Source organism: Neofelis nebulosa, chromosome 13 (genome assembly GCF_028018385.1).
Source record: "Neofelis nebulosa isolate mNeoNeb1 chromosome 13, mNeoNeb1.pri, whole genome shotgun sequence".
Taxonomy (NCBI): domain Eukaryota; kingdom Metazoa; phylum Chordata; class Mammalia; order Carnivora; family Felidae; genus Neofelis; species Neofelis nebulosa.
Window position 1 is genome coordinate 5,427,150 of NC_080794.1, and position 23,811 is coordinate 5,450,960.

Sequence of the window (23,811 nt, forward strand, 5' to 3'; positions counted from 1 at the left end):
GCTGAAAGGAAAGAGGAGGGAGGCAACTGCCTGGTTATGGAATTCTTCATCTCTGACTTGCTCTGTTTTATGTTTTCTGTCTCTTTGTTGAAGTCAAAGAACTCCACTCTTCTCAAGTCCAGTAAGTGTCTTTATGATCATCACTTTGAATTCTTTATTAGACCTATTGCTTATCTTCCTTTCACTTAGCTGTTTGCTGTGATTTTGTCCTGCCCTTTCATTTGGGACATATTCCTCCATAGCCTCATTTTGTCTAACTCTCTGTGTGATTCTCTGTACTAGGGAGGCCAGCTTTGCCTCTTGGTCTTGAAAGTAGTGGCCTTGTATAAAAGAGGTACTGTGGTTCCCTGAGCGCAATGCCCCGTAGTCACCGGAACCAGATGCCCCAGGGGGCCTCCTATAGGCTCTGCATGCATTCTACTGTTGTGCCTGGGCTCCACTCGCCTTCAGCCCAATCTTCTGGAATAACTTGCTTTGCCTTCTTTGGGCCCCTTGGGCAGGGTCTGGTCCGGGCACTATTGAGAGGCATATCTGAGGCCTCTGTGAGCTCCTCAGTGGGTGGGGTCAGAGTTGTGCTAAGTGGTTGCAATTGGCCTTTCTGTTGCAGCTGTAGCTGTACCAACAGCAGGGCTCTCTCCCTGCATGGCCTGCTAAAAGGCTTAGCTGCTGGAACAGCAGATGCACTGGGGTGTGGGGTTATCTCCCCCTCTCCCTCAGACTTTGGAGTAGCACTAGTCCCTGCAGGGGCTGCTTTGGATGGATGACTGGGTGGGTTGGCTGGGAAGGGTCCCCAGGGGAATCCAGGGATAGGTCACGTGTTGCTGGGAATATAGGTGGAGAGTGTTAGGGCTGGTTCCCACCAGCATCTTGCTACCTAGGCTGCGGGAGGGGAAGAGAAAAGGCACCTACCAGCATTTTTGTTCTTGGAGAAGTCCCCTAACAACCCCTGCCCCTCCAGCACGTGCTTTGAGATTAGTAAATAGGTCTTCATGTATACGTATACCCCAGGTGCTTTTCAAGTTGCTGCTTCAGTGCTGTATTTCAGGCCAGGTGGTTACATATGCTGGCTCCTTAAGGACATAGATTCCATTTCCTACCTCACTCTGACTCTTTTCGAGTTAAGCCTGCTGATTTTTAAAGTACCCAGAGATAAGACCCACTGGTTTTCAAAGCCAGAAGTTATGGGGACTCACCTTCCCAGAGCAGATCTCCAGTGCCTAGGGTGCCGATGTGGGGTCTGACCCTCTGCTCTCTCGGCTTGTGGTCTCTCACCTGGGGTTTGGTTCCCAGCTGCTTCTCCCCTGCTACCCTTTTCAATGTGGCCTCATCTCCACGATTCACCGTGGAAGGTCTTAACACACCTTCCGGTCTGTTGGGTCTTTGGGTCATTTCCAGAGTTTGTTGCACAAATGTGGCCGTTAGCTCGGTGTGTCTGTGGGATGAGGTGAGCTCAGGATTCTCCTCGGTCATCCTCCTCCATCTGTCATGAAAATACTTACTTAGCAACATAATTTTGGTGAAATGAAGGCAAGAAAACGCATTTTGTAAAATAAATATATACTTTTGTATAAGTTAGTTAAATACCACTAACCCATTGCTAAGGTCTAAATATTTGTGTCCCCCCCCCCCCCAATTCGTATGTTGAAATCCTAACCCCTCAGGAGGTAGGGCCTCTGGGAGGTGATTAGGTCACACGGGAGGAGCCTTCCTGAATACTATTCGTGCCCTTATAAAAGAGATCCCACAGAGCTCCTAGCTCCTTCTGCCATGTGGGGATACAGGAGAAGTCTGACCTGGATGAGGACCCTTACCTGACCCTGCAGGCACCCTGACCTCAGACTTCCAGCCTCCACAACTGTGAGAAATGATTTCTGTAGTCTATAAGCCACCTAGTCTGTGGCGTTTTCTTATAGCAGTCTGAACAGATACCCACCAATAGGACTCGCAGATACACAAGATTTTAATTCATCCATCTTTGACTTTTTGCAACTTTTAGTCATATAAAAAGTATACCTTTAAATGTACTGTGTAATGTTGCCATGATGAAGCCATACTTATCAAGGTAAAGGATAGAACATATTTTGTTTTCAGCTTGATTCATAATCTTTACTAGCCATATGAACACGGGCTCCCATTTGTTCCAAATTCCTAGAAACAGGCCAGGATAGGCTGCAATAATGTGCAACATATTCATAATCCTTGTGAATGAAAACATATTGCAATCGCCCATTTAAAAACAGATTCTCAGATGAGATTTTAAAATGTCACTGTAGGCTGGGCATAGTAGGTAAAATGAACACAAAATCTTAGGGAAAAAAGGTAAAAATAAAGGATTGAACAATATATGTACTGAGGAAATGCCACAAAAAAGAAAGATAATATCAGATAATGTAATATCATTCAAGGCCAGAAATGTTAAACAAGTAAAAATAGGGACTTCATATTTGTGGAATATAGAATTCTATACACCTAACAAGACAACTGTGAGCTATTAAAATGGTTTAGGAATACAAAAAAGAGAAATAGATAAATACATAATTATAGTGACATACTTTAATATACTTCTCCAAGGAATCAACAAATAATTCATAACAACAGAAATGCATGGGGTTTGAGTGAACAACATAGTGTAAGCTTAGATAATAGGTAATAGATTCATAGATATATAAATAGATACATGTATACATATATAGTAGATAGAGTGATGGATTTACCCCACAGAGGCTATAAATATTACAAACACCCATGGATTCATTTGAGATCTTAAATCAATGCAGCAAGAATGGAATGTTCATACTGGTATGGGACAATGGAATGAAGGAGGTGGGCGCAGATTTCCATTTGGGGAGATCTGACAGGATCTGGTGAGCAAAGACTTGGAGGAAAACAGGTGGTTGGGAGGAAATGTTCCAGGCAGAGGGACTCCAGGGGCCAGCCGGCACAAGGGCTCTAAAGCAGGGAAGTGCTTAGGGAGTTTGAAGAACCATAAGATGGTCCGTAAATCCCTTTGACAGACAGCTCCGGGCCTTTCACGTGTGGGTCTCTCTGCTGCAAATGCCCTCTTTCCCATTCATATCTGGAAAATGTCCATGCACACTTTAAGCTGAGCTCAAAGTTCACGTCCTCAGCGAAGGTCCCCAGCTCTCCCGGGAAGGATGTGTCCCTCTGTCCTTTGCGTTCCCAGCACTTGGCCCGTGCGTAGCTCGGTATTTGCATTGATCACCTTGTGGCTTGTGGATCTCATGCCTGACTCCCACCTCCAAACTAGGAACAAAGGAAAGGTAAGGACTCAGCTCTGCTTCCCCGTAGGTCAGGCTTGGTACCTGAGACCTTCAGGAAGCGTTTGTGGATCAAGCAAGGGACGTCCTGTACTAAGCGATGCAAGTCCTCTTTCGGCTACTTGTTTCCTGTCTTGCGTGCAAGTGGCAAGTGTGCTCCTAAGTGCCTTCTGCGGGCAGTGGCAAGGTCTCTGTGCCATGCGGAATAACCGGGAGCTAATCAACCCCTGCTCTGGGTAGAGCTGGGAGGATCAAAGGACAGACGTGAAAGGAGTGGCGAGGGTTAACTGACAGCACAAAATGAATGTGGTGTCCTATCCCCCAGGCTTCTGGAAGGATCTCTGTCAGCTAAGTCTGGCAGAATGTATGGGATAGGCTGCTGAGCAGGGAGGAGAATGGCATCAGGGAGGCAACCTGAGGCCAGGACTACGTCTGCGTCACTGAAGCAACCCCAGACCGGTGGCACGGTTGAAGAGATGTCTGCTGATATGTGAGTGGGTGACCAAAAGGGTCAGAATTTGGGCCAGAAAGAGTTGAGGTGGGCTCCAGTGATGGAGGGGACCTCATATCCAATGTCCCAGCCAAAGCCAGCCATTTACAATTTTAAGAGACCTGCTTTGTCCCAACTCTGAACATTTGCATCCCCTCCTGCTCTGCCTAGAAGGTTCTTCCCTCCTGTAGGAGGCAGGCCAGAAGCACAACCTTTTGTCAAGATCCGAGTTGGAGTTTGTACTCTGCCCCATACTTAATGTGAGTCTTACAATTTACACCTGCCGTCTGTAAATTTGCTGTCCAGCTGCTGGCTGTGTGTGGCTATCGGGCATTTGAAATGTGACTAGTCCAAGTTAAGATGTGTTTAAGTTAATGGGCGCCTGGGTGGCTCAGGTGGTTAAGCGTCCGACTTCGGCTCAGGTCGTGATCTCACAGTCCATGAGTTCCAGCCCCGCGTTGGGCTCTGTGCTGACAGCTCAGAGCCTGGAGCCTGCTTGGGATTCTGTGTCTCCCTCTCTCTCTCTCTCTCTGCCCCTCCCTCAGCTGTGCTCTGTCTCTCTCTCGAAAATAAATAAACATCGAAAAAAAAATTTTTTAAAGATGTGTTTAAGCTAAAATACATGCTAGATTTAGAAGACTTAGTATGAAGGGCACCTGGGTGGCTCCGTTGAGCATCTGACTCTTGATTTCGGCTCAGGTCATGATCCCAGGGTTGTGGGTTCGAGCCCCATGTCAGGCTCTGTGCTGAGCGTGGAGCCTGCTTGAGATTCTCTCTCCCTCTGCCCCTCCCCTGCTCGTGCTCTCTCTCTCTCTCTCTCTCTCTCTCTCTCTCTCTCTCTCAAATAATAAAAAAAAAGAAGACTTAGTATGAAAGAAAAGTAAACTACCTGATTAATTACAGGATAAAATGATAATATTTTAAATATATTGGGTTAAAGGAAATATATTACTGCAATTAGTTTCGTCTCTTCCTATTGTACTGTGTTAATGTGGCTACTAGAAACTGTAAAGTTGCAGCCCTATGAAAGGGGGATAATGGAGCTCCTACTTCAGGGGGTGCTTACAGAGAGATTAAATGGGATCATAATTATGAAATGTTTAGCCCAGTGCCTGACAAATGCTCAGAAATGTTTAGCCCAGTGCCTGACAAATGTTTGCCTGAGCAAATGCTCAGAAAAGAGATCACCACGTTATTACTGCAGTATTTCATGGACTCTAATACTCCCATTTTTGTTCCCGCATTTCTGCCTCTTGGACACTTGGATGTGTCCTACAGTTGACAGTAGAGTCCCCAGATCCCAGTTATAAAACATAGTCGTCACCGACTGCCTACCCTTAGCCATCCAAACTTGCGGCGTCAGTAGCTTAGACGAAAATCTAGGAGATCTGAAGGGGGCGCTCTTAACCTCTACCAATCAAAATGTTAAGGGAAGGGGGTGGGCAGAGGGCAACTCCAGCTTGTTGAGCAACATCCCCAAAATAGGAATGAAAACTGGGCGCCTTATACCTACTTACAAAGTGGGCAGCATTGTTCCTCACCCTTTTGTGGCTCTGAAAAGTTTTCACAGCCAAGGGAGGCGGGGCGCCTGGGTGGCTCAGTGGGTTAAGTGTCTGAGTCTTGACTTCTGCTCAGGTCGTGATCTCACAGTCGTGAGCTTGAGCCCTGTGTTGGAAGCCCGTGTTGGGAGGCTTCCCCAGAGAGAATCAGCTTAAGATTCTCTCTCTCTCCTTTCTTTCTGTCCCTCCCTCAGTCTCTCTCTCTCTCTCTCAAAAAACAGCAAACAAATACACAAAAAAACTTTTAAGAGCCAAGAGAAGGGAAGGGGAGAAGATGAGGGCTTGCTCAAAGAGCTTAAAAGCATAGGTGGGGAGATTGGTGGAAAAACACATTGGTGACTAGGTCAGAGAGGGACTCCAGGGACTAGAGCTCTAAATATAAAGAAGCTTTAGGAATACAATACCTTAGTCAATTTCTGCTTTTGTTTTCCTTCTTATGTGTGTATGTGATATGATTTTTAAAAATTCATACATAAATATGCCTAAATAAGTTTACTAAATTTAAGATTAGAACCCTAGTTAAGAAAAAGGAATTGCATTACGGTTTAATTGGGAATGCTTTTTCTTTTCTTAGTGGAACATAAAATAACGGTGCAAATTATTTATAATGAATGCATCCTTGATTTGGTGAAACATGGTATTCTCTTCAAAGGATTTCTCTTCCTTGAAGTCCAAGGTCAAGTGACCTCAAATACAACATTAATAACTTACACTTACCTTTTTCTTTGTCCTGTAATACTTCTCTATAGTACTACCTATAAAATTTCTTTCTTATGTTTGTTGTTCGTTGTCTCCCTGTTAGAATGCACATTCCACGAGGGCAGGAGTGCTCATCTGTATCGTTCCCTGATGTCTCGCAAGCCCCTAGACCAGCGCCTGGCACACACAGAATAAGCAGACGAGTGAAAGCCTTTTGTGTGTCGGGCACTGTTCTGAGTGCTTTGCCGGCATAATTTCATGTAACATTTACAAGCAACCTAAGGGAAGTATGACTACCATTCACAATCTCCGTTGAGGAGACCAACAGAGGCAAAGTTCCAGTAACCTGCCCAAGGTCACATAGCTTGTCTTCGGGGGAGGCAGGATTCAAGCCATCTTGGCTCCAGAATCTACACTTTGCTGCCTCTACTACAGCCTATATTTCCCTTCTGGATCGCTTTGGGAGAACTCCTATGTGAGCTCCCACTGTCCCGGGCACAGGCATGCCTCTACCATAGCTCTCACTCCCGTGTGTTAGAGGACAACGTGCCCCCCGTCCCCCACTAGACTGAGCTTCTCGAGGGCTGAGACCTGTCCTCGTTCATCTTTTCCCCCCACAGCCTGGCACTGTGCCTGGCACTGAGCAGGTGCCTAATGTCTATGAAATAAACTGGCTACGTGAGTACAGAGCAGGAAGCATGACAGAGGATTCATAGGTCCCTGACTGGCAGACAAAAGACTTGTGGAACCAATGAAAAGGGAAAAAAACTGTTCTGGAGAGAAGACACCACGGGTCCAGTTTTGAGCTTATTGGACTAATGGAAGGACATACAAGTGGGGATGTCCAGGAGGGACTTGGAAAGAGAAAAGTGGCACAGAGGTTCCCTTAGGACGAAACTGTAGGCTCAACAGGTCTTTCTGATAAGAGTGAATCAGCTCGCCAAGGAAAACAGAGCAAAGAAAATGCAAGCACAGGAAAAAATGAAGAAGGAAGAAGGCCAGCGCCTTGGAGAGCAGATCTGTAGTTCACGGGAGGAGAGAGACCAGGGGCTGGCGCAGAGATCGCCGGGAAATTCACAAGGATCTCTGCAGCAACACTCAAGTCAAGGGAGGCTTTCTCCTGTTTGTGTGCCTGCGTAGGTGTCCGTGACACTGGTTGGTACAACAGTGCAGATTATAAATAAAAGTCTGTGGGCAGCAACAGAGAAACAACACATACGCTTTCCGTGCTCCGGGGTCTGTCTGGCCCTGCCCAGCCGTGCTTTGGGGATCGACTTAGCTCAGACTAGAGATACACCCACACGAAGTTTCCTCCGGATGGCAACAGCCAGCACAGCTCTCTTCCACCTGTTCACGCGGACCTCTCTTCGCCCCCTCTCTCCTCCATACACGCGGGGAGACGACACTCCCTTCGTGGCAGGACAACACATGTGAAATCATCTTTTGGCAGCCCCGTTCTCTTCCTTGCCCACAGCCTTCCAGATTTTATGAGGCGAGTCTGGCTTTTGCAGTTCTTACCCTGTGTCATTTTTGGCTTGTCTTGTCAGCCTCTCAAAGTGTCTCTTTCCTAGTTGTTTTGTGCTCTGTTGGATAAATCGGGCTTTCTCTGTTGGTGAACCACGGACCTCCTTGGAGGTAAGGGTGGGGACCATTACTTTAGTTCATTGAACCTCTTTAGTAATACTTTCCTGACTGGGGGCGCCTCGGGGGGGGGGGGTGCTCAGTCACTTCAGTGTCTGACTCTTGATATCGGCTCAGGTCACGAACTCACGATTGTGGGATCGAGCCCTGCGTCGGACTCTGTGTTGACAGCTCAGAACCTGGAGCCTGCTTCAGATTCCGTGTCTCCCTCTTTCTCTACACCTCGCCTGCTCACACTGTCTCTATCTCTCAAAACGAAATAAACATTTTTAAAAATTAAGAAATAAAAACTAAAAATTGTGGCATATATCATTCATACAGAAGAGTGAATAAAACATACTTGTACCATTTATGTAAAGAATAATTAGAAAGCAAGCACCCAAGTCCAGAAATAAAACTTTGTCAGCCCTTCAGAAGGCCCCTGTTCACCTCTTCCTTTTGTTAATAGTTTTACTACTCGTCTAGCTCAGTTTTGCCAGTTTTTGAACCTTAGGTAGGTATCTATTCTTTGGTTGACTTGCTTCTCAATACGAGATACATCCTGTTATTGTAAGTGGACTATAAATGCTCCTTTCATTGCTGCATCATGTGTCATAGTATGACTATACCACGCTTTATCCATTCTATTGTTGATATAAGTTTAGGTTGTATATGGTCTCTAGCTATAACAGACATGTGCGTGTGTAAGTCAGTCTGTAGAAGTGCTGAGCCATAGCGAATGTGTATCTTGAACTTCACTAGATGATGCCACACTGTTGTCCAAAGTGATGGCATCGATTTATATAACCATCTGTGTATGAGGATCCTTCTTGCTTCATTCTTCTTACACTTGTTACTGTCAGATTCTCTAATCACTCTTTGGTCTGGTTGGTGTCTAACAGCATTGCATTGTGATTTGAAAGTTCAAGTCCGTGGTTACTAACAAGGATATGGGTATTTTATTTTATCGGTGATGTGTATTTCCTCTTGCGTTCTGTGCTTATGTAAGCTTTGGCCTATTTTAAAAACTACATTGTCTCTTTCTTATTGATTTCTAAGTGTTCTTTATATATGCTGGGCACCAATTCTTTGTTTTACAAACTTCTCCCACACCGTGGTTTTGTCTGTTCCACTTGCTTTATGGTATTGTTTGGTAAACAAAAATTCTTCATTTTAATACAAATTTATTGATCTTTTCTTTTATGGCTAAAAATATGTCTTGACCCCTAAGTCATAAAAACATTTTTCCATACAGGCCTATGCATTTTATCTGAAATTCTTGGAGCTGGATGTGTTTTGGAATACAGACTTTTTGGACACTGGAAAGGTACTGTGGAAAATACAATATATATTATTTATGTAACACTCTCAGCAGGAACTGGGAGAGCACCTATAGTCAATAACCAATATTCAAACATTACTATTTCTGCAGCCAAACATGTAATCACCTAAGTACATAAAGAGCCTATATAGGACTATAAAGAGCCTCATGTCACTAAGTCACATTTTCACCTAATGAGTTCCAAATACTTTGGTGTTTCAGAAGTGGGGGATTTTGTAATTAGCACAAAAGTTATGGTAGCCTCATACAGGAAGAATGTAATTATTTCAGAGTTTAGAGGAACTTACTGGTGGAGCTGTGGACCTGGAATTTGTGTGTGAAATTTTTTTACTACTGATTCAAATTATGGTTTAGGCAGATTCATATTTTCCACTCTTGAGTCAGCCAGCTGTGTTTTGCTTGAATTTGTGCATTTATCTAAATTTTATTTGCATTAAATTGTTTATAAGATGTCCTAACTTTTTGGATGTCTATGGTTTTCATTACTGATACCGGTTAACATCCCTTCTTTTATTGTTCAATACTCTCAGATATTTGTCAATTTTATTAGTCTTTTATTGTGTGAATATTACCATCATGGGCAATTTCAAACCACTAATTTGATGTTAGTGACTATGGAGCTGGGGGAGAGGTGTGCACAATTTGCTCTCCTGAGTCAGTACCAACTGTCTCTAGCACACTACTTTTGTTTCCCATTTCATTTATTCCTGCTCTTAAAATTATTTGTCCTTTACTTTAATTTTTTGTCCTTTTACTTTAAATTTTCTCTCCTTTTTCTAACTTCTTGAAAAGGGGTGTTTAGCTAAAAACCTTGTAGCCTTTTTCCTAATATACTTAAGGCTACAAATTTTCCTCTAAGTTCTGTTTTAGCCTCACTCCACAGGCATTGCTGTTGTATTTTATTGTTCAGCTCAAAATATTTTCTAATTACCATTGTGACTCTTTATTTAACTAGGTTTTATATGGACTTGTTACAGTTCTTTAAAAAAATTTTTTTTTCATGTTTATTTATTTTTGAGGGAGAGAGAGACAGAGTGCAAGTAGGGGAGGGGCAGAGAGAGAGGGAGACACAGAATCTGAAGAAGGCTCCAGGCTCTGAGCTGTCAGCATAGAGTCCGATGCAGGGCTGGAACTCACAAACCGTGAGATCATGACCTGAGCCGAAGTCGGATGCTTAACCGACTGAGCCACCCAGGTGCCCCTGGACTTGTTATAGCTCTTTATTGATTTCTAGCCTAATTGTGTCATGGTCAAGAAACACATACCAAATGATTTCAATCTTTAAAATTTGATGAGAGTTGCTTTACAGCTAAGTATGTGGTTGATTTGGGAATCATGCCATGTTTACTTTGGAAAAAATGTACATTCTGATTTTGGTTGTGTTCAGTGTATATTCATTAAGTCAAGTTTATTAATCATGTTATTCAAATTTTCTATATCCTTATTGACTTTTCTTTTACTTGTCTTAAAAATCACTGAGAAATGCTTATTAAAATAACCTAATAGGACTTTATATTTTTTCTTTGTAATTCAGTCAAGTTTCACTTTTATATATTTATTATTAAGTACAAATAACCTTAAATTTTTTTAAAATTTAAATGTATTTTTTTTCAACTCACACGTCATCCAAGACCCGTTCTTTTTTCTTTTCATCCTTTTTATATTTCATCAGTCATACTTAGAAGATATTATCTTTATATAAACTATCTTTGATAGACATAGCGTAAAAGAAATGAGTGGCTGCGGTAAAGATAAAGCGTTCCACTATCATCTGAGTCCATTAACTATTACAGAAATACTTCCCATATTGTAGAACATATGTTTGGTAGTACTTAGCTTCACATAGCTGCCCTGAAAATCTGCATATATTTAATTTGGAAAATATCAAACACCTGCATCGAATGCAGAACTGTACATTGTTTATGAGTTTTATAAGCACTTCACAACAGGATTAGATGATGCAGGTGGAATATGTTAAGAGAACCAGACAGCAGATGACTGACTGATCTTTATCCATAAACGTGCTTTTAAAGATTCTGCTCAGAGATATTAACTTGTTTATTAGAAAAAGCATACTTTTGAAATATCTGGAGCAGCTCTTTTCATTCTGTTTTAAGATACCTTGGCGTTTGGGGAGTAAAAAGCCACAAGACTAAATCAATATTACAGATATTGATTTTCTCCATTCTCCTGACCAATTTGTGCTACCTTTCCACAAATTTTATATCCAAGTCCACAGATCCTATCTGTAAACTATAATCAGGCTCACATTTTAACTATCACATCTCAGCTGAACGACACTTTGCTTTCACATTCTCTTTCACTAGATGTCTCCAAATACCAACTAAAAAGACATTTTCTTTGCACAGAACCAAGCCTCAAGGGTTCAAGGCAAGCTGGTGATGTTGAGAAATGTACCAGGATGAAATCTCAACCAGGGGGCTAGGAGCTCAAAGCCTAGGGTTCGCAGCTTGATGCACTTTTTTGCCAAGTCTTCTGGGTCGTGTCCCTTTCCCTCTCTACCCATCTCTCTTCCCCTCTTTCCTCTCCCCCACCTCCCCTCCCCATCTTTCTCTCTCTCTCTCTCTCTCTCTCTCCCTCTCCCTCTCCCTCTCCCTCCCTCTATCATCTCCATCTCTGTCTCTCTACGTATCTCTCTCTAGGAAGAGATGAGTCAGGCTTTTCATCTGTAACACTTTGTCTAGCTCTTATCCCTCAGGGGCAAATTTCCACCCCAAACTGCCTTCTCCCGCAGGGTTAGCGAGTCCAGCCTTCCAGGCAGCGCTGGAGGAAATATACATAGCCATTGATATTTACGAAAGGAGCACAGTTCCTCATAACTTTTAAAAGCTGAGGGGTGGGCGGGGGGGGGGGGTGAGGCTTTACACACCAGTAAGGTTCAGGCCTCTCTAAGCGGTGACAGAGTCACACCCAGCCTCCACCTCCACACCCCCAGGCGCCGCCTCCCACAACACCGGAGATCCGGAAGGAAGTAGCTGCAATACGAAAGAGCGGAAGTCCCACCTTCCTCGAACCCTGAACGGGATCCCGTAAGGGTCATTCCAAGCTGGAGGGCGGATTCACCGCGTGAGTTGCTTTTTCAGGGTGGGGTGTTCTAACACCGGCTCGAGCCCCAGCGGGCGAGGCGACGCTCCGGCGCCAGGACTCGGCACCGCGCCTTCTTCCCCCAGTTTGTTGGGCTGCATGACCCCTGCCTCCCCCCACACCCCCGTCGGTGCCGAAGGGAACCTGGTTCTGGGCGGGTGAGAGGTCAGCGCGCGGTTGGGTCCCGGCGGGCGAGCGAGCGTGGAACGAGGACGCGGCGGTCACCGACTCCGCGCTCCTCGGGCTCCTCTTCTGCAGGCCTGGGTAGCACTCCTGGCCCTTGCGGGGTGATTTTGTCCCCGTGCACTTGTTTGTGCAGAAGTTTGGTTCCATCGGCAACCTTGTAAACTAGGCACTGCTACCCCGTTTCACAGATGGGCAGCAGGTCCTAGAGGATAAATGAGCTCCCCTAAGTGACAGCCCCGTGCCAGAGCCTTACTTCTAACTTGGGCTTCCCGAGACCAGGCTGTCACCCAGCAGTGGATGCGGTTCCATGGAGTAGGAGCTAAGCTTCAAAAGCAGGTGTTCTCATGGGATCGTTAATTTAGAACTGATTGATGTCAGTTGCATCATTAAAAAGAGGAGGTGGGAGGGAACTGAGGCGTTATCTGTGAATTGACCAGTTCCTCGTTAATGTCACATGTTATTTCTGCCGACAGCTGGAGCCCACTGGGAATGGCGGCCCCTTCTATGAAAGAAAGGCAGGCTTGCTGGGGAGCCCGGGATGAGTACTGGAAGTGTTTAGATGAGAACACAGAGGACGCTTCTCAGTGCAAGAAGTTAAGAAGCTCTTTTGAATCGAGTTGTCCCCAACAGTGGGTAAGGCACACTCGGATGCGTTTCTCTCCGCTGTTAAAATGCATAGAGCTTACAGGGTGAGTGGTCGATGACGAAATGAAGCCCTGTCCGAGGCGTGTCACATCTAGTTTCTGTGAGCAGCAGAGAGACCTCTGGTAATCCAGGCGTGTTTTGTGCACTTACATCAGGGAGGCATTTGGGAGATGTTACCTGATACTTTAAAGATCACTGAAAACAGACAGACAGTAACCAAAAGTTGTGACCCACTACATGGGTAGGTTTCTCCAGGATCTTAAGAGTCTTGAATCTTGGGCAAGGGTCGGCAAATTCATGGGCCTAGAGCTACTGTCGGAAATAAAGCATTCCCTGTCGCCCACCCCAAATCATAGGGCCATAAACCCAAAATGCTCTGAGAATGGTTTAGAAAATAGAAGAGGATGCCCTTATGATGGCTTCTGCCACCCTCCGCCCCAGATGCATCCCCGACAGGCCTTTCCCTGCTCTGTACTGCCTGCCCTTCTGGGAGTGGGTGGAGAGGGGAACTAACATTGAGCTCAGCAAATGGTCCTAAGTGGTGGGCACTCCTGTATCCGCATCCTTTCAGATGGGCGGTTTGCTCTGTGTCCAGAGGAGGCATCTGAAGCTTGGGGTATTGAAATAACTTACTCTATTGGTCCGTCAGTGGCAGAACTGCAGTTCGAAGTCAGGCCCCAGTGGCCCATGGAAGGTTTGAACCTGAATTTGTCTGTGCTTTTTCACTCCCATCGTGCTGCTGCAGAGTGTGCTAGGTAGCGTGCGAACAGATCATCCTAGAGATGAGACGTGCTTTTAGGGTCTTTGCCACATTTTTAGATGAGGAGCGGGAGGCGTGCGGGAGACCAGGTGGAGGGCCGGGGCGGGGGGGTCCTACCGGAGGGCTGGGCAGGGAGTGAGGCAGTCCGAGAACCTGCTTTAGATGAGCTCCTGGTCAGATCAGCATCATGCCATGTACCTCATGGGATTCCCATGGAGAGTCAATGTCTAACTTGACACACAAACAGAAACCTGATAAATGTGGGGCTTTGTGATCAGATTGCATCATGATTTAGGCAAAAAAAAAAAAAAAAAAAATGTTATACCTCCCTGGTTTGCCCACTAGCCGGATGCACTGTGAACTCCCTGGTTTAACTAGCAGGTGGAGTTTGGGCTGATCAAACCCGATTCCTGGAAGGCCCTGATCCCTTTGCTGCCTGTGCTGCCCCCTTCCCACTGGGCCCTGCGGGCCTGTGGTCACAAGGGGTTGCTGAGAACAGGGCAGGACTAGGCACCCCCCCCCGCCCCCCGCCCCCAGGCGGGTCACAGCTGGGATGTTGGTTCCGTTCTCGCCCCACCCCCGCATTTTCTCAGAATTTTGTCACTAGACTGGTCTTTTGACAAGTGTTGCCCTGATTTTCCACTCAGATTACGTCTTAATCATGTGGACATTTGCTGAACAGCCATGTCCCAGACCTCACCTCTGATTTGCTGAAAGTCTGGAAATAGAACCTGAGCTTTTCAAACTGGCTGTGGTTCTACAGGTGATTCTGACAGTAACCACCCTTGGGAATCATGGTCTCAGCCCCTGGCAAAGTCGCACTTCAGTCCTATTTTTATCCTTTCTCCATGGAAAGCCACTGCTTTCTGTCCAACCCAGGGTTTAGCAGACCCTCTCCTTCCCCTACCTTCAGGGCACCTTCTTTCTCTGCATCATAAAGGATTTTGTTTTGGGTTTTGGTTTTTGTTTGTTTTTACTGCCAGCCAGTTGCTTCTACATTCTGTGTCCCTTCCATTCTGACACTGGCTGAATGTTGCAGCCCGAGGGCCAGCCCTCTCCCCAGGTTCCTGTGTCCTGGCCACGCCTCTTATTTACTGAGGACGGGCTCTGAGCACCTCAGATGTGTTCTTCATAGCAGCTGTCACCTAGTTTTGCAGACAGGGACCCCGGGCACATTGAAATGAAATCACCTGTAAGCACGGAGCCTGGATTTGAGCCCAGGAGTCTGAGTCCAGACCCCACGCTTTCCCCTTCTCCACACGCTGCCGCTTGTGCTTGCCCCGCGACACCGAGATGCCTGAAAGTAGCCTGCACGAGCCTCCTGCTGTTCTTGAACCTCAGTCCTAAGTTTCCAGTCCGTTGAAACGCAAGAGCCCCTTCTCCCTGGGCGCCTTTAGGGTTCACTGCCCTAGTTCCCCCTGCGTGTGTAGCAGCCACGCCTTTTGGAACGCCTGCCTACGCGTGTTAAGGTGTGCCCGCTCTCCCGGGGCAGGCTGGTCTTAGTTGGTGCCCAGTCTGCAGCTCCAGCTCCGGAGGCACCTGTCGAGCGGTCTAGTTAGATGTTCACAAGCACCAACCTTGCCCTCTGTGTACACAGGACTGAACTCCTCCCCATCCTGTACCCAGCAGGCCTCTCCTCCCGTGCCCCTCACCTCGGTGATGGCCACCTGCATCAACACAGGCCCGGAGAGCAGGGCGTCAGCCTTCACTGCGGGGCGTACTGAAGGAGCATCCTCAGGAGGGCAGCGGGACAACACAACGGCCCTGCTGTTTAAGGAACAGCAAGGAGAGAGTAGCGGAAGTCAGGGTTGGAGATGTGACAGGGGGCGTGGCATTTACTCTGAGTGCTGCGAGAAGCCGTTGGAAAGCTTGGAGTTTGGCAGTGAGGCAGCATGAGGAAAGGAGAGGGAGCCAGTGACAAGGTGGCGGGTGGGTTATTGGCGTCTGGGTCTCACAGAGCAAGGGAAGAGCTGGTGGTTGGAGAGCAGGATGCTCAGAATTGGGACTACGGAAAAGCTGGATTTATTGGGAAGGCCGAGGCCTACACTTTGGTCCTGGGAGGAAGGTTGGGGGACAAGGTCACGGATGAGGTCAAGGAGCCCGGAGGCCTGGGCCACGGAAGGACTGACCCCGCAGACACTGGAGCCCCCCCGAGCATTAGGACGGGAGTGTTGGTGGAGAGAATGAGCGTAGCCTGCAAAGCCAACCCCAATGCAGGAGGGTGGTGGGTAGTGCGGCAAAATACTGGAATTGACTTCTGCAGCCTTTGACCGTGGTGGCCGCTTTCCTGGTTAAAAACGGTCTGATTCTGCAGTGTGGTGCTCTTTCTCAGCCACCTCCCGCCTCACCGGAGCGCTCTGGTCAGGTATCAGCTGTTGCAGCCTTACCCCAGTAGCCAGAGTCTAGAAACGGAAAGATGTTTTCCGGAGCGGTGTGTGAGAAGGCGGGGGGGGGGGGGTACATGGGCAGGGAGGGGTCAGAAATGCAAGTATCGTTTGGGTCCATCCTGGGTGAGACATTTTTTTTATGAGCTTTATTTTTCATTCACTCTCGTGAGTACTTATGTGTTTTACATGGTAGGACCTAAGGCTTAGAAAGGTGAAGTGACTTGTCCAAGATCAGCTGAGGTCAAGTACAAAAAGGACCTTTGTTACCTAAGAAGCGTGGCAAACAGCTGAAATGCTAGCTGTCACCACAACGAATTACTCTTCGCTCTTGCTTTGTGGCTTTTAATGGCGCTCGTCAGCCTAACTTGTGTAACAGTCCCGTGTAAAGTCTCCTGTCGGTTCAGCAGAGGAAGGAGCAGGGATGAGATCCATCATTCCGGCATCATCCGAGAGACCCGATCCCATTATCAATTTCAGATACTGTCTTTTTCGTATAAACCTTTGATACGTTGTAGAAATTCCAGAGCGTTGGCGTTCGCACTGCTGTCCTGTATCTCATGTAGCGGCTTAGAGGATGCTAGCATTTCGCGTACACGGTCCTTCTTGGTAACTGCTCGTTGGCTTACTGGCTTGGAGAGAGACAGCGCGTGTGCGTGTCGAGGATCCTGGACTGTGAACCGAGGAGGGGAAGGCCTGGGAAGAGAGCGGTTCGGGCAGAGGGTGGAGCACACAGAGGCCTGGAAGTACAGTGCGCAAGAAAGAAGCGCATCTAGGAGCTGGAGGGGCTCTGTTGGGCCGGCATTTCCGGGACTGGTGGCACATTCAGGGAGGACAGAGACCAAGCCATGAATGGCCTTGTCTGTCTTGCTGAGGAGTTTGGATGTGGGCCTTTAAGCGCAGGGATACCGGGAAGGACCTTCCAGCAAGGGATGGGACCAGCTGTGGGCTGGGGAGAGATCATGCCTGGCAGCAGCACGACAGACGGATCAAGGAGGGTCAAGAACCCAGTTCGGGAGCTGTTGGGACAATCCGAGCTAGAAGGGAGGGCCTGTGCTGTAGCGACGAGGAGGGGGCGGGATCGAAGTGTGGGGGTGCGTATGGGCGCATCCACTGAAGTGTTAGAGGACAGACGCGTTTGAAGCGGCGGCTGGGACCGAGGTGTTAGTAGGACGTCTACGTGGAATTGTCGGTTAAGTGGTTGGCAATGTGACATGTTACAAAGATCTGTTAACTTGCCACAGATGTCCAGACCCTGTCCACTTCTTCCTGTGGGATCTTTAATAAAGAACACCCGTCCCAGCCACCAGGGGTGAATCTGTAGTCTGACAGATATATTAACACATAACCGGGGAGGGAGGCCACATATCAGAGGAACTGTGGGCACCTCACCAACCGGAGGAAAGGAGTCCTCCCCAGGCATAGGGGCAGGATGGAATACAGGCAAAGTTAAAATGAAACAGGGCTGCATCTAAACAGGTCATTGTCAGCTCCGGACTGAGAAGGGGACCAAGGGTCCTGTTTTCTTAAAGATGAATATCGTGTTCAGAAATCCCTTGAGATCCTGCCCCTGGGTTGGAAATGAAGGCTGCTGCTTTGTGTTAGATTGCCTTAGATCCTCCAGGCAAAGGTAAGAGGTTTCACTTTTATTGATAGAACCACTAACAGCAAATTTCTGATAGTCTCTGGTTGCAGAGGACAAGGTTTCTTGGTGAGGCAGAAAGCAGTAGTCCCTTAGCGGGGTCTGTCAGGACGTTCTGTGGCTGCGGTGTCCTGGGGAGAAATGGTCTGTGTCTCTCATTCCAGCTGGAGATAGGTTTACATTCTCAGTCTGATTTTCACTTAGGATTTAATTCTTAAATTATTTAGTGGAGCCTAAGGAGGGCTTTTATCAAAAGAACTAGTGTTGTTTATTCTGACAGTGAAGACGTGTAGTATTCTGCCTTTGCCTGGTCTGCAGAGCAGCTCAGATATAGACACGGAGAGTTTTGTGGTTGACCTTGATTTTCTGCTGGAATTTTACTGTTTCAGGATATGGGGCTTTAAGATACTTCAAATTCCCTAGGCCAGAGGAGGACGTAAATAAGAGGACGTCTTTGGATGGTAAAATTTCAATAAATTAGTTTATAAGTATAATTTTTAACCATGTGTTTCTGGATGAGATCACCTTGCTAAAAATATGGTTGGTGAACTACAAAATTTATTGAAACTACAGTTGATAAAAACTTGTACAATGTCTTTAAATCATGAGTGTTATGACCTATGAACTCTCTCAGCCTGCATGGCAAGATTCATACATCCAGGCACAGGGGCATTTTTCGAGAAGGTTCGTGGGTTCTTTGAAGTCTCAACAGGATCTATAACTCAAAAGGGGTCAGGGCTCACTGGTTTTCATCCTCTTTGGAGACATATGTATCATATGCACGGATTCAAAATGATTCTAGAATGCAAGTCACTTACACCACTTACTCAACTAAATGTGTGCTTTTGTTTCTTCTAAACTGCAAAAGTTTCCCTTAACTTCACTTTTTTTCTCAACAGATAAAATATTTTGATAAAAGAAGAGACTACTTAAAGTTCAAAGAAAAATTTGAAGCAGGACAATTCCAGCCTTCAAAACCAACTGTGAAGTCCTAGGCTATTCCTGAACTTGTCAGAAGGGTTGAAAACGATTCTCTCGCCAATGCTCCGCTGACCGTGGCAATGATGGGACTCACCATCAGTACTTGTTCCACACGCAAATGGTCAAGTAACAGATTCCATCATTCACACTATGAAGAGTCGAAATGGTATGAAGTATGCTTAGTTTTAATGTAGTCAGAAATCTATATTTTAAGAAAAATTAAAGCCTATTATAAAAACCCATGTACTCTTGTTTGTTTTGGTTGGAGCGTCAGTAGTAGGCAAATATGACAGACACAAATACAGGCAGACCTTGGAGATGGCGCACGTTCGCTTCCAGACCATTCGATGAGGCAAAGAGCACAACTAAGCCAGTCAGATGAATGATTGCTCAGGGTACATAAAAGTTACGTTTACACTATACTGAAGTCTTAAGCGTACAAGAGCATTATGTCTAAAAAAACAATGCACGTACTTTAAAAAAGATAACCATCATTTGAGCTTTCAGTGGGCTGTACTTTTTTCTTCCCTGCTGGTGGAGGGGCTGGTCTTAATGTGGACGGCTGATCAGGGTGGTGGCATTCTCTCAAAAGTAATGAAGTTTGCCCCGGGTTGACTCTTCCTTTTACAAGCGATTTCCCGTAATATCTTAGTGCTGTTTGACAGCATCTTACACACAGTACCGCTTCTTCCACGTTGGGTGTCCATCCTCTCAAACCCTGCTGCTGCTTTATCAACTAAGTTTCTGTAATATTCTATTGCTGTTTGTTAGCATTTCAAGAAACTTGACCGCATCTTCACCACGGGTGGATTCCGCCTCACGAAACCACTTGGCTCGTCCCTAAGAAGCACCTGCCTCTTCTATCAAGTTTTAACGTGAGATTGCAGCCGTTCATTCAGTCCCGTCTTCCGGCTCCGCTCTCGCTGTTTCCACCACAGCTGCAGCAACGCCCTCCCCTGAAGTCCTGAATCCCTCACAGTCATCCGGGAGGGCTGGAGTCAACTTCTTCTAAACTCCGTTAATGATGTTCACCTCTTCCCATGAGTCATGAATATTCTTCATGGCATCTAGAGGGGTGAGTCCTCTTCCAGGTGTGCTTTGCCCAAATCTGTCAGAGGGGTTCACTCTTTCCGGCAGCTCTAGTGTATTTCTTAATAAGATTTGGGAGCTGAAATTTCGTGATCCACGGGCTGCAGAATGGATGCTGTGTTAGCAGGCATGAAAACCACAATCTGGGTGCATCTCCAGAGCTCATAGGTGACCCGGTGTATTGCCAATTAGTAATACTGTGAAAGGAAACTTTTTGAGTAGGTTTAAAACCTGCAGTAAAACCATGTTGTAGACAGATGTGTTGTCATCCAGGCTCTGTTCCATTTATACAGCACAGGCCTTTATTTTATTATTATTATTATTTTTTTACTTTATTTGATTTTAGAGAGTGGGGGAGAGGGAGAGAGAGAATCCCAAGCAGGCTCCATGCTCAGCACAGAGGCTGATCCCATAACCCTGGGACCATGACCTGAGCTGAAATCAAAAGTCAGATGCTCAACCGCCTGAGCCACCCAGGCGCCCCAGCACAGGCTTTTAGTTAAAGGCACTGCGTTTAGTTAAAGCTGCGTTAGCCCCTAACGAGACAAGCAGCCTGTGCTTTGAAGCCAGGCACTGATTCCTGCTCCCTAGCTAGAGAAATCGTAGATGGCCTCTTCTTCCAATAGAAGTTAGGCAGTTCTCTGTTTCAAATTCTGTGTCTCCCTCTCTCTCTCTGACCCTCCCCCGTTCATGCTCTGTCTCTCTCTGTCTCAAAAATAAATAAACATTAAAAAAAAAAAAAAAAAAAAAGAAGTTAGGCAGTTCTGCCTACACTGACAATCTGTCGTTGAGTGTAGCCGCCTTCACTGATGATCTTGGTAGGTCTGGATAACTTGCTACCTCACTTTATACTTTGAGGTTATAGAGACGGCTTCTCTCCTTCAACCACATGAACCAGCCTCTGTGTGCTTCAAACTTTTCCTTCGCAGCTTTCTCACCTCTCTTGGCCTTCATAATACGGAAGAATCAGGGCCTTGTTCTGCATTAGGCTTCAGTTTTAGGGAACGTCGTAGCTGGTTTGATATTCCCTGCACACTGCTCAGATTTCCTCCGTATCAGCGGTAAGGCTGTTTCGCTTTCTTACTATCCATGTGTTCACTGGAGCAGCACTTTTTAACTTCCTTCAAGGGTTCCTCTTTGCAGTCACAACTTGGCTGTTTGGCAAAAGAGACCCAGCTTTTGGCCTGTCTTGGCTTTGGACATGTCTTCCTCACCAGGCCCAATCATTTCTGATTTAAGGTGAGATGTAGGATTCTTCCTTTCGCTGGGAGACACTGTAGGGTTATTAACTGGCCTAATTTCAGTGTTGTTCATTCGTTCTTAATAGCCAGTCAGTGGAACAGTCAGAACACACACAGCTTTAAGTTTGCCACCTTCTATGGACACCCTCATGGTGCCCCAGAACAATTAACAATAGTAGCGCCAAAGATCACGGATCACTGTAACAAATATAATAATGGAAACGTTTGAAATACTATGAGAATTACTAAAATGTGACACAGAGGCATGGAATCAATGGTGTTGGCAACGTGACATCAATAGACTTGCTCAACAGAGTTGCCATAAACCTCCGATGTCTAAAAAAAATGCAGTACCTGAAAAGTGCAATAGAATGAAGTATACCTCTATAGTTAAGATAGTGAAGAAAGTCGGCTGGTGTGTGTCCTGGGAATAAGCATTTTAATATAGGCACAAAAAAAATGAAGACTGGAAGAAAAAAGTCGAACTTCAAACAGAGGCAAAATAACAAAGACCATCTATAAAAAAAAACCCTACAGCTAATATCATACTTAATGTAGGAAGATAATACATGCTTCTTCCCTAAAATCAGCCGTAGGGTAAGGAAGTCCCTTCTCATGTCTGTTCCACATTGTGCTGGATTCCTAGCTGCTTCAAAGACAAAAAAGAAAGAGAAAGCATACAAATTGGGAAGGAAGAAATGAAACCGGCTCTACGAACGTAAGACACAACTGACAAATGTGGTAAGTTCACCGTCTTACGTGGGCATGCTTAACTGCTCCCCAAGACAATTTCAATAGTGATGGCGAAGATCACGGATTGCAGATCACCGTAATAAACATTATGAGAAAGCGTGAAATATTACAAGAATTACGAAAACGTGACAGACACAAAGTGAACCAGTGCATTGGAAATACGATGCCTAAAGTCTTGCTAAACACAAACTTTAGTTTGTGGCAATGATGGTGTCTCTATAGAAAGTCTCAACTGACCAAAAAGCTCCTAGAACCGAGCGAATCTTAGACGGCAAGAAACAAGGTCAGTATACGCAAGAAAATCCTATTCCTGTAGACCAACAATGAATAATTGGAAGTTAAAATAAAAAACATATTGGGGCGCCTGGGTGGCGCAGTCGGTTAAGCGTCCGACTTCAGCCAGGTCACGATCTCGCGGTCCGTGAGTTCGAGCCCCGCGTCAGGCTCTGGGCTGATGGCTCAGAGCCTGGAGCCTGTTTCCGCTTCTGTGTCTCCCTCTGTCTCTGCCCCTCCCCCGTTCATGCTCTGTCTCTCTCTGTCCCAAAAATAAATTAAAAACGTTGAAAAAAAAATTTAAAAAAAAAAAAAACAAAAAACAAAAAACATACCATTTATAGTAGCACTAAAAAAATTAAAATACTTGACATAAATCTGCGTATAGGACTGTATCTGAGAACTACAAAGCCCAAAATATTTGAAGTCAGAGAAGATCTAATTAGATATACTGTAGTCAAGATTTAGAAAACTCGTCTTAATTTTCTCAATACTCTTAAATTCTCCCAATTGTTCAACACAACCCTAATCAAAATCCTAAGCTTTTTTGTGTAATTATTGACAAAAGCTGATACTAAAATTCGCATGGAAAGGCAAAGGACCTAAGATAGCCAAAGTAATTTTGAGAAGAAGAAAAGTTTGATGATTCATGTTACATGATTTCAAGGCTTATTATAAAGGTACGGTTATCAAAACTGGTATTGGCAAAGGACTCCCACTGAACTCAGTGGAACAGAAGAGTCCAGAGAGACACCCACACAAATAAAGTGAACTGAATTTGAGCAAAGTTGCAAGGCAGTTCAGTGGAGAAAGAAGAATGTCAACATGTGGTGCTGGAGAAAGTGTCCTCCCACACACAACAAAGCGAACCTTGACACCACACATCTTACTAAAAACAAACTCAAAATGGATCATAGACCTAAATGTAAGGTACAAAACTACAGAATTCCTAGAAGAAAATACAGAGGAATTCTACATTTTCATTTTTATGTAATGACATCACAAGCACAATCTGGAAAAGGACAAAAGTTTTGTAAAAGCTGAAACTGTATGAAAACTAAAAATGCTGCGTGAAAGATACTATTAAGAAAACAAAAAGATAAAAAGACTGGGGAAAAAAATATCTACAAATCACACAAAAAATTTGTACACAGAATAAAGAAGTTTTCCAACTCTTGACAAAAATAAATCACCCACCCAAGCTTTAAAAAATGGGCAGACTGGGGCGCCTGGGTGGCGCAGTCGGTTAAGCGTCCGACTTCAGCCAGGTCACGATCTCACGGTCCGTGAGTTCGAGCCCCGCGTCAGGCTCTGGGCTGATGGCTCGGAGCCTGGAGCCTGTTTCCGATTCTGTGTCTCCCTCTCTCTCTGCCCCTCCCCCGTTCATGCTCTGTCTCTCTCTGTCCCAAAATAAAAATTAAAAATGTTGAAAAAAAAAAAAAAAAATGGGCAGATTATGTGAATATTGTTGCATATCTACTCATAGTGTTGAATATAACATTAGGAAAAGAAGCTCCATGTTAGTAGAGTAATGCAAGTTAAAATGAGGATGATCTCTCACACCTATTAGAATGGCTTAAAATTAGAAAGCTGACGGTATCAAGGGCAGATGACACGACCGAACAGAAACTCGTAGTCACTGCTGAGGGGAATGCGAAACAATAAAACCCCTCTGGAAAAGTTTGGGATTTCTTATAAAGTGAAGCATCTGCTTACCTTATGAGCCACCAATCACACTCCTAGGTAGTTCACCAAATGAACTGA

At 45.6% G+C, this 23,811-nt stretch overlaps 1 protein-coding gene and 1 long non-coding RNA gene across 5 annotated transcripts; one reads left to right on the plus strand and one right to left on the minus strand.

Annotated features, from left to right (window-relative positions):
* The first annotated feature begins 11,955 nt into the window (after positions 1-11,955).
* LOC131492543 (cytochrome c oxidase assembly factor 6 homolog) lies at positions 11,956-18,933 on the plus strand. 3 transcript variants are annotated; one of them, XM_058696181.1, is made up of 3 exons: positions 11,956-12,075; positions 12,753-12,912; positions 18,610-18,933. In XM_058696181.1, exons 2-3 carry the CDS (start codon positions 12,769-12,771, stop codon positions 18,703-18,705), a joined length of 240 nt encoding a protein of 79 aa, XP_058552164.1. In that variant the 5' UTR covers positions 11,956-12,075; positions 12,753-12,768; the 3' UTR covers positions 18,706-18,933. The 3 variants fall into 3 exon arrangements, with proteins under 3 accessions (XP_058552164.1, XP_058552163.1, XP_058552162.1); XM_058696180.1 differs by lacking the exon at positions 11,956-12,075 and adding an exon at positions 12,082-12,251 and having other exon boundaries at positions 12,753-12,968; positions 18,610-18,713; XM_058696179.1 differs by lacking the exon at positions 11,956-12,075 and adding an exon at positions 12,099-12,251.
* LOC131492544 (uncharacterized) lies at positions 12,911-15,506 on the minus strand. Of its 2 annotated transcripts, XR_009252105.1 has the most exons (4): positions 15,337-15,506; positions 13,802-13,911; positions 13,558-13,700; positions 12,911-13,119 (listed from the first exon to the last, which is right to left on the minus strand). It is a non-coding gene; the product is annotated as an uncharacterized LOC131492544 (long non-coding RNA). The 2 variants fall into 2 exon arrangements; XR_009252104.1 differs by lacking the exon at positions 15,337-15,506 and having other exon boundaries at positions 13,802-14,192.
* Positions 18,934-23,811: the final 4,878 nt, after the last annotated feature.